Genomic DNA, 17,363 nt, shown 5'->3' on the forward strand with positions numbered 1-17,363 from the left:
TATTCACCTTATTTTTTTTTAAAAAAAGTTAACAGAGGGATTTTCCTGGTGATCCAGGGGTTACAACTTCACCTTCCAGTGCAGAGGGTGCAGGTTTGATCCCTGGCCGGGGACCTAGGACCCCACACGTCTCACACCCAGAAAACCAAAACATAAAAGAGAAGCAATATTACAAAAGTTAACACGAAAAGCTTTATCTTCAAGTAACAGTCTAGAATGCAGTCAAACTCCCATTCATTCATCTATACTGAATTGTCAGTCATCAAATTTCTATTAACTATCATTCATTCATTCATTTGGCCTTACTATGTGATAGGCACATAAAGACTCTGAAAATATAGAGATGAACACATTCATACTTAGTATAACACTAATTAATAATTAGCACATTCTCCCTAAGGAAACTATATATCACCCTGTTTGGCCAGTGAAGAGGGAAGCTGGTTTCTGAAGAATGATAATGGATTTGCTTAAGCTTAACCAAGTCATGGCCTTAATTTTAGCTACTGTTAAAGTTGTAGTCTCTCTACTAGAAGAAATCAAAGCAGCTTCTGTCAGCTTGGATGCAGCAACTGATCTATTAATAACAAAAGCTTTCACAAAAGCTTTCCCAGTAAGTATAAAACACCGGGAGCGTTTGCTTTCACCTGGTAGGGATAGTGCTGCATCCTCATTGTCTCCCTGCAAAGTTATCTGACCCCCTAGCTCTTTGTCACAGTTTAGTTTGCAGGGTTTGAATAATATCTTACTTCACAGGATACCACATAAATCCCTTACACTGATGGCATCATGCTCATAAGATCTGGAGAGTACTGGATGGCATGCAATCCAGATGTCTTACAAAGACATAATGTGTGCTAATGGAAGGGAGATAAATCTCATGAAAATACAGGAGTCCTTCAATGAAGATTTGAGGGTCGGGTAGTGATATCTCCTCCAAAGTAAAAGATAAGCTGCTGTACCTTGCACTGTCTGTTATTTAAAAAAGAGGCACAGCATTTAATGGCTGCCCCAAGAAATAAAGTGCTTTTCAGATAATCCAGGTTACTGTACTAGCAGGTCTGCCACTAGGTCTGTATGGCAGAGTGGACTCAATGGTACTTAAAATATCCATCAGAGAGCAGGATGTTATATGTCAACTGTGGCAAATGCCTATTACAGGATCACAGAGGTTCCTATGACTTTGGAGAAAATTCATATCCTTTTAGCAAATAACTGTTCTTCTTTTGAGAGGTAGCTTCTGAACCTTGAATAATCACCTAATGACATGAGAACCCATCAGGGAACTGAATGTTATCTGATCCATCAAGCCTAAAGTTGGCTGTGCCCAATATTGCACTCCATTATTGAGTAGAAGTGCTATATCCATACAATGCTGGAGACGGTCATGAAGGCACAAGGAAGTTACATAAGAAAATTGCTCAATATAATAGTGTGTTGACTCCTGAGGCATAGCTTCAACACAAACCCATGACTCATGGAAAGGTCCCTGTGATTATTTAACTAAAGAAAAAAATCAAATCATATTTATAGATGGTTATGGAGGATCTGTTGGCACTGATCAGGAGGCATTTTTCTGATTATCTACTTTGACTGAAAGAAGACATGAACTGAATCGCTTATTTATTCATAGACAGAGGCCAATGGTTTGACCACATTATCACAAACTGGAAAAGAAAAAATATTGGACAACCAATGGCAGGAAAGCTTAAGAAATATTAGAAGTACTGACCTCCAAATGCACTCAGAATATGAAGATACTTAGGTCTCATGTGGCTGCTTAGACCCCTCTATAGAGATAGTTTTCAATAACCAGATGGAAAAGTACTTGTTCAATGATTTTTATGAAAAAGTAATCATGACAACAGGAATGAAGACTGTATGTGGATTTTGGATAACATAGATTTTTATTTAAACTGACCTGGATCAGAGCAATGCTTATGCGACAAATTTGTCAGGAGTGGATGACCAACATTCAACTCAATCAACCAGAATAGCCAGCCTTATGGAATAAAATACCCTATGGAAGACCCAGTTAATACACCACCTAGGAAGCAATATCTTTCAAGGTTGGGCTGCTGTTTTCTAGAATATAGAAGAATCCTAGCAGCAAATAGATGTTATACTCACATGAGATAATTGCAGTAAGTTCAATAAAGAAATATTTACAAAGGTATGAGCAGAGTTAAGGAAAAGAAGAAGAGCTGGTTCAGAACCCAGAGGCTAGCTACGATAGAATTGTTGTTACCAAATGGAAAAGAATTGACTAACTGGACTTGGGCCTTATATGCCAGCAAATATGGAAAACTCAGCAGTGGCCACAAGACTGGAAAAGGTCAGTTTTCATTCCAATCCCAAAGAAAGGCAATGCCAAAGAATGCTGAAACTACTGCACAATTGCACTCATCCCACACACTAGCAAAGAAATGATCAAAATTCTCCAAGCCAGGCTTCAACAGTATGTGAACCATGAACTTCCAGATGTTCAAGCTGGATTTAAAAAGGCATAGGAACCAGAGATCAAATTGCCAACATCTGTTGGATCATCGAAAAAGCGAGAGTCCCAGAAAAACATGTACTTCTGCTTTATTGACTATGCCAAAGCCTTAGACTCTGTGGATCACAACAAACCGTGGAAAATTCTTAAGGAGACGGGAATACCAGAACACCTGACCTGCCTCCTGAGAAATCTGTATGCATGTCAGGAAGCAACAGTTAGAACTGGACATGGAACAATAGACTCATTCCAAATCAGGAAAGGAGTACATCAAGGCTGTATATTGTCACCCTGCTTATTTAAGTTCTATGCAGAATACATCATGAGAGATGCTGGGCTGAATGAAGCACAAGCTGGTATCAAGATTGCCGGGAGAAATATCAATAATATCAGATATGCAGATGACACCACCCTTTGGCAGAAAGTGAAGAAGAACTAAAGAGCCTCTTGATGAAAGTGAAAGAGGAGAGTGGAAAAAGTTGGCTTAAAACTCAACGTTCAGAAAACTAAGATCATGGCATCCTGTCCCATCACTTCATGGCAAATAAATGGGAAAAAATGGAAACAGTGGAAGACTTTATTTTCTTGGGCTCCAAAATCACTGCAGATGGTGACTGCAGCCCTGAAATTCAAAGACGTTTGCTCCTTGGAAAAAAGTTATGACTAACATAGACAACATATTAAAAAGCAGAGACATTACTTTGCCAACAAAGCTCCATCTAGTCAAGGCTCTGATCTTTTCAGTAGTCATGTATAGATGTGATAGTTGGACTATAAAGAAAGCTGAGCACAGAAGAATTGATGCTTTTGAACTGTGGTGTTGGAGAAGACTCTTGAGAGTCCCTTGGACTGCAAGGAGATCCAACCAGTCCATCCTAATGGAGATCAGTCCTGAGTGTTTATTGAAAGGACTGATGTTGAAGCTGAAACTCTAATACTTTGGCCACCTGATGTAAAGAAGTGACTCGTTTGAAAAGATCTGGATGCTTGGAAAGATTGAAGGCAGGAGAAGAATGGGACTACAGAGGATGAGATGTTTGGATGGCATCACCAACTCAATGGGCGTGAGTTTGAGTAAACTCTGGGAGCTGGTGATGCACAGGGAGGCCTGGCGTGCTACAGTCCATGGGGTCACTAGGAGTTGAACACGACTGAGTGACTGAACTGAACTGAACTAATCTTACATATAGGTCTTTAATCCATTTTAAGATTATTTTTGTATATGGTGTTAGAGGATGTTCTGATTTCATTCTTTTGCATCTAGGTCTCCAGTTTTCCCAATACCACCTACTGAAGAAATTGTCTTTTCTCCATTATGTATTTTTGCCTCTTTTCCTGTACATTGGGTATAAATGTGTGAGTTTGTCTCTGGACTTTCTATTCTGCTCCATTGTTCTATGTGTCTTTTTATTTTTAAACCAATACCACAGTGTTTTGATTACTGTAGCTTTGTTGTATAGTCTGAACTTACGAAGCATGGTTCCTTCAGCTCTGTTCTTCTTTCTCAAGATTGTGTTGGCTATTTGAAGTATTTTCTCCTTCTATACAAATTTTAAAATCTACATTTTTTTAAAGAATACACACTGATGGCCAATGGGCACTTGAAAAGATGATCAACATTGTTAATCATCAGAGAAATGCAAATTAAAACTACAACTAGGTATCACCTCATACCTTTAAGAACAAATATTTTCAAAAAAGAACACAAATAACAAATGGTGAGGATTCAGAGAAAAGGGAACCCTTGTACACTGTTAGTCGAATTTTAAATTGGTGCAACCACTATGGAAAACAGAACAGAGGTTTCTCAAAAGAACAAAACATACAACTACCATATGACCCTGAAATTCCACTTCAAAGAAACAAAACACTAATTTGAAAAGACATGTGTACTGCAGTCTTCATGGCAGCATTATTTATAAATTGCCAAGATAATGGAAGCAACCTAAATGCCCAACAATAGATGACTGGACAAAGAAGATGTGGTGTCTGTGTGTGTGTGTGTTTGTGTGTGCATACACAAATACATACAATGGAATAGTACTCAGCCATAAAATAGAGTAAAAATTTCACCATTTGCAATGCCAAGGATGAACTTGGAGGGAATTATGTTTAGTTAAATTGATCAGACAGAGAAAGATAAATACTGTATCACTTATATGTGGACTATAAAAAAATAAGTGAATTTTTTACAAGTACATGGGATTAAATTATAATAACTCCATGAGAGCATATCCCCCCAAAATCTGGGAGAAAATAATGTGAAATTTATATATATATTTTAGATTTTTCAGAATGTGAATGAACATCTAAATCAGTGATTCTCAACTGGAGCAATACCACTGCATAGGAGGTCTTTGGGAAAATTGATTTTTGATTGTTACAATGTTTTGGAAGTATTACTATCTTTTAATGAGAGATTGTGGAGGAGGCAATGGCACCCCACTCCAGTACTCTTGCCTGGAAAATCCCATGGATGGAGGAGCCTGGTAGGCTGCAGTCCATGGGGTCGTTAAGAGTCGGACACGACTGAGTGACTTCACTTTCATTTTTCACTTTCCTGCATTGGAGAAGGAAATGGCAACTCACTCCAGTGTTCTTGCCTGGAGAATCCCAGGGACGGGGGAACCTGGTGGGCTGCCAGCTATGGGGTCGCATAGAGTCAGACACAACTAAAGTGACTTAGCAGCAGCAGCAATGAGAGGATGGTTGGGTGGGTGGGAGCCAGGGAAGATAGAAGCTTGGGAATATATAGGACAATTCTGCACTTCTTGCCAGCTTTCCCATGTCCCACTTATGTAGGTGACAATTTGCTTTTAAATACTTGAATCTAGAACTTCTGTTTTAAAATCACACATTTTTATTTTTGTGCGGTTTTAATATCTACCAAGAGAATTTGAAGAAAGATTGTATTTTTTGTTGCAATTTAATAAAATTTGTTCATTTAGGGAAATCATATGACTAATAACACCACTTGTAGTATTTGAATCTCCTACACAATTGCTTGAATCCTCCTGCAATTATAACCGTTATATTCAATGATTCTATCTATAGGTGCAAGCATCTGACTATTCCATGTGTCTTCCAGTTTAGTTACATGTGAGCATTTGCATATTTATATGCATACTGTTTAATTTTAAATTAATTTTTAATTTATCATTTACATTACAGTTAGTACATGTTATTGTTTTTAAAAGAATTTGTAGTAGATAAGTTATGTTTTATAAATATTATTTCAAGATTTTTATAAAAGGAACATTGTCAAATATTTGTTATGAAAAGGATGTGCTGAGTATGATAGGATTGAGAAGGACTCACATAGCCATGATGCTATGGCACTATTAATTACCTTATATAAGAAGCCCTGACGTTTGTGGGGAAATATCATATATGGAACTAGTCGCCGGTCCAGGTTTGATGCACGATACTGGATGCTTGGGGCTGGTGCACTGGAACGACCCAGAGGGATGGAATGGGGAAGGAGGAGGGAGGAGGGTTCAGGATGGGGAACACATGTATACCTGTGGCGGATTCATTTTGATATTTGGCAAAACCAATACAATATTGTAAAGTTTAAAAATTAAAAAAAATAATGAAAACTAAAAAAAAAAAAAAAAAGAAATGTTCTAAAACAGATCTATCCTGGAGAAACTCAAGCGAGTCATATATGTAATGTTAAATTTCCTAGTAGCTACATTTATGGGAATAAAAAGAAATAGATGAAATTAGTTATAATAATATACCTTTAAAAATTAACCATAACCAAATATTATAATTTCAAATATAATCAAAATAAATAGTATTAATGAGATAGTTACATTCTTTTTTGTTGTTGTTCATACTGTCTTTAAAACCTGAAATATATTTCACAGTTATAGTATGGCTCGCTTCAGATAAGCCACATTTGTGTGTGAAGTAGACATGTGGTTAGTAGCTATTCATATTGGACAGCACAGTTCTAGAATTTCCATGAATAGAGAAATTCCAAGAAAGGGAGTAAAATGTGAGAAGCCCCTTGCTTTACTAAGGGACAGAATAACTGCTACTGCATATTTCCTTTTCCCGCCTCTTTTTTTTCCCCCACCATATTCCTCCAGTGGAAGTGTGGAGAGATGTGGACTTAATGAAGAAGAACAAGAGAACTAGAGGGACTTTCCTCGTAATTCAATGGATAAGACTTTGCCTTCCAATGCAGGGGCTGCAGGTTCGACCCCTGGTCAGCAAGCTAAGATCCTGCATGCTTCACAGCCAAAACACCAAAGCATAAAACACGAAATATTGTAGTAAATTCATAAAGACTTAAAAAGAGAGAGAACTAGATATCCTTGATTGAGGTGACTTGTTTGAACTGACCCTTGCAACTTTCAGCTCAAAGTCTCGATGTTCTAGCTCAAAAACAGAGCATCTGCAGCAACACTTCTGTGCTAGAGGCTGCATGGAGAGGTGTAGCAGCCACTTAGTAATTCAAAACTACAAAATCAAGGAAAACTCTTCCCTTGACACTTCCATCTTCATCTTTCCCTCCATCGTCCCTGGGCATCAGATCCCTGTCAGCCAGATGCTTTCTCCTGCCAAGTACAAAGCTCTTTTGTACAGATGGCGGAGGCTCCAAAATTACCTGTGTTATCTCCTTTCCTACCATATGTGTCTAACATACTGCTGATCCTCATTATGCTGATACCTTGTTGTTTCCCACTGTTAACAAGCTCTCTCCTAATCTACCCTTTAGTAGGCAGCAGTGTAGCGACTATAATCTAATGTTTAAAGCATGAGCACTAGAGAGCAGCACTCCTAAGTTCAAGCCCTGTTTATGCTGCTTAAAACCTGAGTGATCTTAAGAGTAAATAAAACTCCGAGCTGCAAATAATTGAAGGGAAAATAATGTCCACTTCACAGGCTATGGTGAGACTCAAATGAGAAAAGGATGTAATACATTTAGCATAATACTTGATACATGTAAGCATTTAATAAATTGAAGCCTCTTATTATGACACTGTTTCATCAATCTATAATTCCTTCCCCACTCCTGGGCACCTTCCTGATTCCTTCTCAAATCCTAGTCATTTCCCAGTCTTTCCCAGGTCTCACCTCATCTCCAAGTCTTCTATAGACCTTATTCTCTCATTTTCATGTGTTTGTTGAGAACTCTGACATAAACTAAACTGGTATTGACTTCTAGTACAGGACCACCTGACCTGCCTCTTGAGAAATCTGTATGCAGGTCAGGAAGCAACAGTTAGAACTGGACATGGAACAACAGACTGGTTCCAAATAGGAAAGGGAGTACATCAAGGCTGTATATTGTCACCCTGCTTATTTAACTTATATGCAGAGTACATCATGAGAAACGCTGGACTGGAAGAAACACAAGCTGGAATCAAGATTGCCGGGAGAAATATCAATCACCTCAGATATGCAGATAACGCCACCCTTATGGCAGAAAGTGAAGAGGAACTCAAAAGCCTCTTGATGAAAGTGAAGGAGGAGAGTGAAAAAGTTGGCTTAAAGCTCAACAATCAAAAAACGAAGATCATGGCATCCGGCCCCATCACTTCATGGGAAATAGATGGGGAAACAGTAGAAACAGTGTCAGACTTTATTTTTGGGGGGCTCCAAAATCACTGCAGATGGTGACTGCATTTTCATGACTGCAGCCATGAAATTAAAAGACGCTTACTCCTTGGAAGGAAAATTATGTCCAACCTAGATAGCATATTGAAAAGCAGAGACATTACTTTGCCAACAAAGATCCATCTAGTCAAGGCTATGGTTTTTCCTGTGGTCATGTATAGATGTGAGAGTTGGACTGTGAAGAAAGCTGAGCGCCAAAGAATCGATGCTTTTGAACTGTGGTGTTGGAGAAGACTCTTGAGAGTCCCTTGGACTGCAAGGAGATCCAACCAGACCATTCTGAAGGAGATCAGCCCTGGGATTTCTTTGAAAGGAATGATGCTAAAGCTGAAACTCCAGTACTTTGGCCACCTCATGCAAAGAGTTGACCCATTAGAAAAGACTCTGATGCTGGGAGGGATTGGGGGCAGGAGGAGAAGGGAACGACAGAGGATGAGATGGCTGGATGGCATCACTGACTCAATGGACGTGAGTCTGAGTGAACTCCAGGAGTTGGTGATGGACAGGGAGGCCTGGCGTGCTGTGATTCATGGGGTTGCAAAGAGTCGGACACGACTGAGCAACTGAACTGAACTGAACTGAACAGGACATATAGAGGTCATTTAGTAATTTCTTTAATCAGATGACTAAGGATGACAAAAACAACAACAATTATTGCAGGTGTTACCACAACCCCTCAACCCCTCAGTCCGTCTAAGTTTGCTTGCCACTATGGTAGATAGTTTCCTCATGCCCACCGACATGGTGGCATGGGCTGACATTCTTCTGTATGGTTCCCGAGAAGGTCCCCAGCAGCATGGAGTCACCTCACTCACGACATTATTCCACTCATTAACATGCCCTTTATTGACTTTGCTCCCTTCCCTGTCTCACTCTCTTCACTTTCACTCAACTAAAATCACTTTGCAAATTAGTTACCTGCATCAGTGTTTGGTTTCCATGAAATCCAAGTAAGACAGGAACTTGCATTATTAGGTCCACGTTGTATGCCTAGTACCACATTAGGCATTCCACTTTATCTTCTTTCATATTCTCAACATTCTTTGGGATTGGGTATTACTATAACCATTTTTAGTAACAAATTAGAAAGCCAAGACTAAAACATTTCAGTGACTTTTTCAGGGTCGTAAAAATATTAAGCAGCAAATGTTGCAATCTAAATGCTTCTTTCAGTTCAGTCACTCCGTCGTGTCTGACTCTTTAAGACCCCATGGAATTCAGTGCGCCAGGCTTTCCTGTCCATCACCAACTCCCAGAGCTTGCTCAAATTCTTGTCCATCGAGTCAGTGATGCCATCCAACTATCTCATCCTGATGCGAAGAGCTGATTCATTGGAAAAGACCCTGATGCTGGGAAAGTTTGAAGGCAGGAGAAGGGGACGACAGAGGATGAAATGGTTCTTTAGGTACCCATTTGGAATTAAGCGTATAAAAAAGGACTAAAACATTTGGGGATAAAGCTTAAAGAAATATATTACAGAAAATAGAGTTTGTAAAATTAGATCTCTTAGGTATCTGACAAACTAAGTTATAAAAACAGAATTTAATAAAACAGTGTCTAGAGACATTGTACATTGAACACTTAGTTGTCATTTAAATGCCTTACTTATAATCCACTTTCTTTTTTCTGGGAAATGAGATGGGAGAGAACTGCCTGAATGAGTCAGATTTTATAAGAAGGTATTTAGAAGATGAAACTGATTTAGTCTCTATGACATTGGAGAAAGAATTAGATAATGGAGACTTTTCTGGGTGCTTGGATACTAAAAGGAAAGGCTTGGATGGATGATAAAAATTGAGAAAAATTTCTTTTCCATATTAAAATTCTCATTCAGAATTGATTTATTTTTATCTTTCCAAGTCACACAGGCCATGTATATATGAGTGATTGAATTGTAACATGAACTGTCAAATCCATTCAATGTGGGTAAGGAGATAGCTGGGCAAATGTTAAAAGAAGCAAAGGACAAAGAGATAGGTTTTCCAAATGCAGAGGGAAACGTTCGGTGACCAATGCATCTTCCAAATTTTTAGGAACTGGATTTTTTTAACTTTCTATTTTATACTGGGAGTATAACTGATAAAAATGTTGTGATAGTTTCAGGTGAACGGCAAAGAAACTCAGCCATATGTATACATGGTTTCATCCTCCCACAAACTTCCGTGCCACGAGAAAGTGTTGGTTGCTCAGTTGTGTCCGACTCTGCAACCTCATGGACTGTAGCCCGCCAGGCTCCTCTGTCCCTGGGATTCTCTAGGCAAGAATACTGGAGTGGGTAGCCATTGCCTTCTCCAGGGGATCTTCCCAACCCAGGAAAGTTCCTAGGGAAATAGAAAGTGGCTCAGACGGTAAAGAACCTGCCTGCAATGTGGGAAACCTGGGTTTGATCCCTGGGTTGGAAGATCTCCTAGAGAATGGAATGGCTACCCGCTCCAATATTTTTTCCTTGGAGAATTCCATGACAGAGGAGCCTAATGGACTACAGTCTGTGGGGGTCACACAGAGTTGTACATGACTGAATGACTAACACTTTCATTTTCAGGTTGCCACATAGAATTGCATTAATCGAATTAGAGGAATTATAAGCATTCAGTTAGAATTAGAGTATTTCCCAATTTAGCTACCATATATTACTTTGTGTGGTTCTCTAATATAGCTGGCAAGTGTATAATTCTTAGAAAATAAGGATGATGAATTTATATGACCCTACCTAGCATCTTCAAAGAAAACAGAATCAAGTCTTCAATTTCATGAAGTTTGAAAACACTGGATATTTATAGGCAGTTTGAGATTATTAGACAAAATGTATACTGAATTTTTATTGTGTGTTACTTCAAAAGTTGCTACTGTTTGCCTTTATAGTGTCATAACAGATCATAAAGAATTAGCCAATTTGAATTGGGCATTATAGTCTCATTTCTTGAAATTTTGAAATTGTCTTCACTTACGTATAACCTAAAAGAATTACATCATAATATTTACTGTAGATTTATTAGCTCTGATATGAAATCATTTCATTTTGAGCCCTAGCAAAAGTGACTTCTTGCCAACCAAGCATTTGTAGTGTGCCCTCTAATTCACATTTTAATAAATGTCATTTTCTAAGTGTGTTACCTCATGCTTTGGCTACAACCCAGATGAATCCTGAGAGAATAATAAATGTGCTTTCTGACTGATTCATCCATATTTTATTTTGCTTTTCATTAAGAAATTACTCTTTGAAGAAAATCAATAATCTTTTGTGACTGAGGGGAGAGGTTAGTGTGTTGCAGTGGTGCATTCTAATTTCTCAAATCAGACTGCCTTTAGCCAGCTGTTGCTGATTGTTTTGTCTTTTCTTGTTTCTACAGCCTGGGTCAATGGTGACCCCAGAAGAGTGGCCTATCCTACAGACAGCCAGGGCTACTTTTGTGGCCAGAAGGGCACCCCCAATGAGTGAGTATGGCCACCTTGCTGATTTTACTGTCTAAGCTGGAATGTGGAAATCACTTTTGCATTAGTCCTACTTAAGACATCATAAGAGGACTGAAATTCATAAAATAGGACTTCCATCTTCTTTTACCCAGAGACAGTTTATAAATAGGTGGGATATTTCATATTATTTGATTTAGACAAGATGTCATCGTTCTGCAGAATTTTATTAAAATATATGAAGACCCTGGTTAGTAAAAAATATAATTGTGATGGATAAATGGACCAGTGAGCTTTATGAGAAGTCATATTTTAAAATGCTGTATGAAATGAGCTATTGGAAGGCTGAGATATGAGTAGCTGCTAAACAGCTAGATGGTACAGTAGTTAGAATTGTTTTTGTCACAGTGTCTATGGATAAACCATTCTACCTTTCAAAGTGAGGGGCACACCATGAACGTCTTCAATGAGTGGCAGGTGGGCTTTTCAAAACAACTAGCCTGCTGCTGACAATGACCCTGAAGCTGAAACAAACAAGAAAGAATCTTCCATCAAATTCCTTTCTAATGTTAATCATAACAGAAGTTTTCATTTCTGAAAGTCAGTCAGTTCAGTCGCTCAGTCGTGTCCAACTCTTTGCGACCCCATGAATCACAGCATGCCAGGCCTCCCTGTCCATCATCAACTCCCAGATTTCACTCAGACTCACGTCCATTGAGTCAGTGAGGTCATCCAGCCATCTCATCCTCTGTCGTCCCCTTCTCCTCCTGCCCCCAATCCCTCCCAGCATCAGAGTCTTTTCCAATGAGTCAACTCTTCCCATGAGGTGGCCAAAGTACTGGAGTTTCAGCTTTAGTATCATTCCTTGCAAAGAAATCCCAGGGCTGATCTCCTTCAGAATGGTCTGGTTGGATCTCCTTGCAGTCCAAGGAACTCTCAAGAGTCTTCTCCAACACCACAGTTCAAAAGCATCAATTCTTCGATGCTCAGCTTTCTTCACAGTCCAACTCTCACATCCATACATGACCATTGGAAAAAGCATAGCCTTGACTAGACGGACCTTTGTTGGGAAAGTAATGTCTCTGCTTTTGAATATGCTATCTAGGTTGGTCATAATTTTCCTTCCAAGTAGTAAGCATCTTTTAATTTCATGGCTGCAGTCACCATCTGCATTTCTGAAAGTAAGTTTTCTATTTCTTCTTCATAAAGACAAAACAGAAACCCACATTTTTAGAAAAAAAAAATTCTCCTTTCTCATTGGTCCTTTTCTTTTCTAGTAATACCTGAGTTTTTATACGATCTCCTGGTTCTTCATAACCAATTCAGTTTCTATAAAAGTTGGTAATGAAAGAGTAAAAAAAAAAACAAAGAAACAACAGCTCTCTCTACCACCAGAAAGAGCAAAAACAAGGCTCAGAATATTTCCCTTGTGTTCCCATGTCACCCAACTGTAACTGTAGAGCTTATTATTCCAAGATATAAAACAGATTTAAAAAATAAGGTTAGGAAGTGTTAACAAAATACAGGGTAGAATTATTATGGGCAATTAAGAGAAACCAGAAATTTGGGTGAGGTTGAGTGACATGATTAAATCCTTAATCATGTCAGGTTCAGTTTACAATATGTAAGTTGATGTCTACAAAGGTCCTCATTGCCTATTAGAGATGACTAAATTCTCAGACAGGGTGGTAATTCTTAGCCTCAGTAACCCAAAAAACCCCAGACATTACCAACAAAACCTTCACACTATGAAGGACAAAGAAAGCACCAGGTGGTAAAAAGATCATACAGATCTCTAAATCGCTAGTTCTTTAAAACAGGCTATCTTTAAAAGGGCTTCTGTACAGTGTTTCCTGGACTTAAGCCAATGACCCACTTATTTTCAACAAAAGTGGGATACCATAAATTTCAGTATATTAAAGATCATTCAGAGACAATCCTAGAGTAACACTGATATGTTCTTTAAAGTATTATTTGTAATAACAATATATTGGAAACTCTACAGATATCTAATAATATGTGGATGGTAATAAATTGTGGCCCTTGTATTTAACAAAATATAATGGAGCCATTAAAAATCTGTATTTATAGGTTTAAGAATTGATTTTGTTAATTTTCTTCAGAGTTTCTAGATTTTCTCCTTATTGCCAAATTCAGGATTAAATTGAACAGTCTTATGGACTCTGTGGGAGAGGGAGAGGGTGGGAAGATTTGGGAGAATGGCATTGAAACATGCAAAATATCATGTATGAAACGAGTTGCCAGTCCAGGTTCGATGCACGAAACTGGATGCTTGGGGCTGGTGCACTGGGACGACCCAGAGGGATGGAATGGGGAGGGAGGAGGGAGGAGGGTTCAGGATGGGGAACACATGTATACCTGTGGCGGATTCATTTTGATATTTGGCAAAACTAATACAGTTATGTAAAGTTTAAAAATAAAATAAAATTAAATAAATTTTAAAAATAAATAAATAAATAAAGAAGAAAGTAGGGAAAACCACTAGACCATTCAGGTATGACTTAAATCAAATCACTTATAATTATACAGTAAAAGTGACAAATAGATTCAAAGGATTAGATCTGATAGAGTGCCTGAAGAACTATGGACAGAGGTACATATGAACATTGTACAAGAGGTAGTGATCAAAACCATCCTCAAGAAAAAGAAATGTAAAAAGGCAAAATGGTTGTCTGACAAGGCCTTACAAATACCTGAGAAAACAAGAGAAGTGAAAGGCAAAGGAGAAAAGGAAAGATATACCCATTTGAATGCAGAATTCTAAAGAATAGCAAGGAGAGATAAGAAAGCCTTCCTCAGTGATCAATGCAAAGAAATAGAGGAAAACAATAGAATGGGAAAGACTAGAGATCTCTTCAAGAAACTTAGAGATACCAAGGGAACATTTCATGCAAAGATTGCACAATAAAGGACAGAAATGATATGGACCTAACAGAAGCAGAAGATATTAAGAAGAGGTGGCAAGAATACACAGAAGAATGGTACAAAAAAGATTTTCACAAGCCAGATAATCATGATGGTGTGATCACTCACCTAGAGCCAGACATCCTGGAATGTGAAGTCACGTGGGCCTTAGGAAGCATCACTAAAACAAAGCTAGTGGAGGTGATGGGATTCCAGTTGAGCTATTTCAAATTCTGAAAGATGATGAAATTCCAGTTGAGCTATTTCAAATCCTGGAAGATGATGCTGTGAAAGTGCTGCACTCAGTATGCCAGTAAATCAGGAAAACTCAGGAGTGGCCACAGGACTCGAAAAGGTCAGTTTTCATTTCAATCCCAAAGAAAGGCAATGCCAAAGAATGCTCAAACTACCGCACAATTGCACTCATCTCACATGCTAGTAAAGTAATGCTCAAAATTCTCTAAGACAACCAGGCTTCAACAGTACATGAACCATGAACTTCCAGATGTTCAAACTGGATTTAGAAAAGGCAGAGGAACCAGATATCACATGCCAACATCCGTTGGATTATTGAAAAAGCAAAAGAGTTCCAGAAAAACATGTACTTCTGCTTTATTGACTATGCCAAAGCCTTTGACTGTGTGGATCACAACAAACTGTGGAAAATTCTGAAAGAGATGGGAATATCAGACCCTCTGATCTGCCTCTTGAGAAACCTGTATGCAGGTCAGGAAGCAACAGTTAGAACTGGACATGGAACAACAGACTGGTTCCAAATAGGAAAAGGAGTATGTCAAGGCTGTATGTTGTTACCCTGCTTATTTAACTTATGTGCAGAGTACATCATGAGAAACACTGGGCTGAATGAAGCATAAGCTGGAATCAAGATTGCCAGGAGAAATATCAATAACCTTAGATACGCAGATGACACCACCCTTATGGCAGAAAGTGAAGAATTAAAGATCCTCTTGATGAAAGTGAAAGAGGAGAGTGAAAAAGTTGGCTTAAAGCTCAGCGTTCAGAAAACTAAGATCATGGCATCTGGTCCCATCACTTCATGGCAAATAGATGGGGAAACAATGAAAACAGTGACATACTTTATTTTGGGGCTCTAAAATTACTACAGATGGTGACTGCGGCCATGAAATTCAAAGACGTTTGCTCCTTGGAAGAAAAGTTATGAACAACCTAGACAACATATTAAAAAGCAGAGACATTGCCAACAAAGGTCCGTCTAGTCAAGGCTATGGTTTTTCCAGTAGTCATGTATGGAGTGAGGGTTGGGCTGTAAAGAAAGCTGAACACCAAAGAATTGATGCTTTTGAACTGTGGTGTTGGAGAAGACTCTTGAGAGTCCCTTGGACCACAAGGAGATCCAACCAGCCCATTCTAAAGGAGATCAGTCCTGTTCATTGTGTTCATTGGAAGGACTGATGTTGAAGCTGAAACTCCAATACTTTGGCCACCTAATGCAAAGAGCTGACTCATTTAAAAAAGACCCTGATGCTGGGAAAGATTGAGGGCAGGAGGAGAAGGGGACGACAGAGGATGAGATGGTTGGATGGCATCACTGACTCAATGGGCATGAGTTTGAGTAAACTCTGGGAGTTGTTGATGGGTGAGAGGCCTGGCATGCTGCAGTCCATGGGGTTGCAAAGAGTCCGATACAACTGAGTGAACTGAACTGAACTATGTTAATTTTCTTCATAGTTTATGGATTTTGTTTCATGATTATAATTGTCTTCCTCCTGAAAAGAACATTTAATTATATTTCTCCAGGATGTCTATGTTTATGAGAATTTATAAATTGCTAATATACTTGCAATTTGTTTTTGTATATGGAATGAAGTAGGAATCAAGCTTCCTTTTTTTCCAGTTGTAAAGCCAATGATCTTAGAATTATTTGTTGAAAACTATGCTGTTTGTCCTGATTTCTGATAACACTATTATCATTTGGTAAATTGATATATATGTTTCTGAACCATCTATGCTTTTCAGTATACATATTTTAAGCCTCCCAATGTTTTAATTCTTATATAAATGTGTATTAATTTGAAAAGTTAACAGGTTATTTCAAATGTTTATGAGAGTTTTTAGTAGTTAATGAAAATATTTCTGAAAATATCACATTTTAATCTTTAAAACAGTATGGAATTATCATAAAACTAGGCAGAAAGAAATAAGTACCTTTACAAATATATATTTTGAACGTGATAAGATGGGATTTCAAGTCAGTAGCAAAGAATGGATTATTAAATAAGCGATACCGAATCAACTGAAATGCTATTCATAAATATAAAATAAAACTGGATATTTATTGCATACCTTATGCCAAAATGAATACTGAAACTTGGAAATTTAAATACAAAATATACAACCAAAAAAGTAACAGAAGAAAATGCAGGAGTGGGTTTATAGAATAATGGGGAAGACAACTTTTTCTAAACTTGACACCAAAGCCAGAAAGCGTAACAAAAATGTTAAAGTATATTATGACACAATGTAAACCCACTTTAACCTACAAAGTGGTATACAAAGTTAAAAGGTAAGCAGAAATTCAGGAAAAAATGTTTTTCAACATATATATCTGACAATGGGTCAAAAGCTTTATTATATGAACTACTTGTACAAAATCAGAAAAGGAAAAGAGGGTAATTCAATATTGAAGTTGAAAAAAGGATTAAAAACAAAATAATATGATATAATAACCAATAATAATAGAAAGTGCTGTTCAATGCCAGTTTTCAAAGAAATGCAAATTAATAGATATTGTTGTTGTTCAGTCACTAAGTTGTGTTCAACACGTTGTGACCCCATGAACTGCAGCACACCAGGCTCCTCTGTCCTCCACTATCTCACAGAGTTTGCTCAAATTCATGTCCATTGAATAAGTAATGTT

General features: G+C 38.1%; 1 protein-coding gene across 4 annotated transcripts in view; it reads left to right on the forward strand.

The window, feature by feature from the left end:
• The window catches only part of SLC44A5 (solute carrier family 44 member 5), a 423,585-nt gene that overhangs the window by 332,470 nt on the left and 73,752 nt on the right, over window positions 1-17,363 (forward strand). For all 4 annotated transcript variants that reach the window (XM_025288440.3, XM_044944837.2, XM_044944838.2 and 1 more), the window contains one exon: window positions 11,479-11,563. In XM_025288440.3, the coding sequence (XP_025144225.1) occupies window positions 11,479-11,563 (85 nt within the window). The remainder of the gene's footprint in view (window positions 1-11,478; window positions 11,564-17,363) is intronic.

This window comes from Bubalus bubalis, chromosome 6 (assembly GCF_019923935.1).
Source record: "Bubalus bubalis isolate 160015118507 breed Murrah chromosome 6, NDDB_SH_1, whole genome shotgun sequence".
Classification (NCBI taxonomy): Eukaryota; Metazoa; Chordata; class Mammalia; order Artiodactyla; family Bovidae; genus Bubalus; species Bubalus bubalis.